The sequence below is a fragment of the Octopus bimaculoides genome, chromosome 1, assembly GCF_001194135.2.
Source record: "Octopus bimaculoides isolate UCB-OBI-ISO-001 chromosome 1, ASM119413v2, whole genome shotgun sequence".
Classification (NCBI taxonomy): domain Eukaryota; kingdom Metazoa; phylum Mollusca; class Cephalopoda; order Octopoda; family Octopodidae; genus Octopus; species Octopus bimaculoides.
In genome coordinates this window covers 18905767-18907034 of record NC_068981.1, presented here as the reverse complement: position 1 = coordinate 18907034, position 1268 = coordinate 18905767, and the positions used below count along the sequence as shown (strand labels likewise).

Here is a 1268-nt window from a genome sequence, read left to right as displayed (position 1 = left end):
ATATACATCATCATATGCACATGAAAGTCTCGCTATATATATATATACTCACACATCTACATAAATGTCTTTCTTTAACATTCAAAAGATTAGCGATTGGTGTACGATTGAGAGAAGAAATAAAATCTTATGAACGTAACTGTTGGGAAAATGCCAGTTGTTCATTGAGAAAGTTTCAACGGTTGGAGGTAAGTTTGTTTTTTTATTTGCATTTATTCATTCATTTATTTATTTATTTATTTATCTATTTATTTTATGGCTTTGCCATGATAGAAGGACAGCACACAACACCCTTTTAAGGTTTGTAAAACTGGTGAAAAGAATTTGGGGATTGGAGATTAAGAAACCATTACTCTTGGGCAAAGGAATTGCTTGTAATGGTAAAAGCTGAATGGTTAATAAGTCTGCTTCCCAACCACCATAGTTTCAGGTTCAACCACAACTGCAAGTAACTTCTGCTACAGCCTCAGGCCAACAAAAAGTTTGTGAATGGATGTAATTGATAAAAACTCAAAGAATCTGTTGGTCGTGTGGTAAGAACTTTACTTCCAAACCATACGGTTTAGGGGTCAGTGCTGCAATGTGGTACCTTGGACAAGTGTCTTCTACTATATCCCTGAGCTAACCAAAGCTTTGTGAGAGGATGTACAGCCTTGGCCAAAATTATTAGTGCCACCCCAATGTTTTGGGGGTTCTGCTATCTCAATGTTAATGAAATTCGTGCACATGGTAGATTATGGTATATTTCACAATATACATTAGTTTTAATATCTGGCTGACCCTCTAGAATATACTATAACTATATACATACATACTTACATACATACATACATACATACACACACACACACACACACACACACACACACACACATATATATGTGTGTGTGTGTGTGTATGTATATATATATATATATCATCATCATCATCATCATCATTTAACATCCACTTTCCATGCTAGATAGGTTGGACGATTTGATTGGGGACTGGTGAAGCGGATGGCTGCACTAGGCTCCAGTCTGATCTGGCAGGGTTTCTACAGCTGGATGCCCTTCCTAACGCCAACCACTCCGAGAGTATAGTGGGTGCTTTTTATGTGCCACCGGCACGTGGGCCAGTCCAGCGGTACTGGCAACGGCCACGCTCAAATGGTGCCTCTATAAGGCAGGTCAATAAGGAAAAATAGCAAGAAACAATTCTGCATGAAGGAATGGGAGGAGTTATGGTAAAGAGGGAGTAATATTGATGGTGGTGGTGGTGGTGGTGGT

The 1268-nt window shown here is 38.9% G+C and overlaps 1 protein-coding gene across 3 annotated transcripts in view; it reads left to right on the top strand.

The window, feature by feature from the left end:
• Positions 1-1268, top strand: part of LOC128247021 (leucine-rich repeat and coiled-coil domain-containing protein 1-like) — a 797355-nt gene that overhangs the window by 401966 nt on the left and 394121 nt on the right. For all 3 annotated transcript variants that reach the window (XM_052965583.1, XM_052965578.1, XM_052965575.1), the window contains exon 5: positions 89-188. In XM_052965583.1, the coding sequence (XP_052821543.1) occupies positions 89-188 (100 nt within the window). The remainder of the gene's footprint in view (positions 1-88; positions 189-1268) is intronic.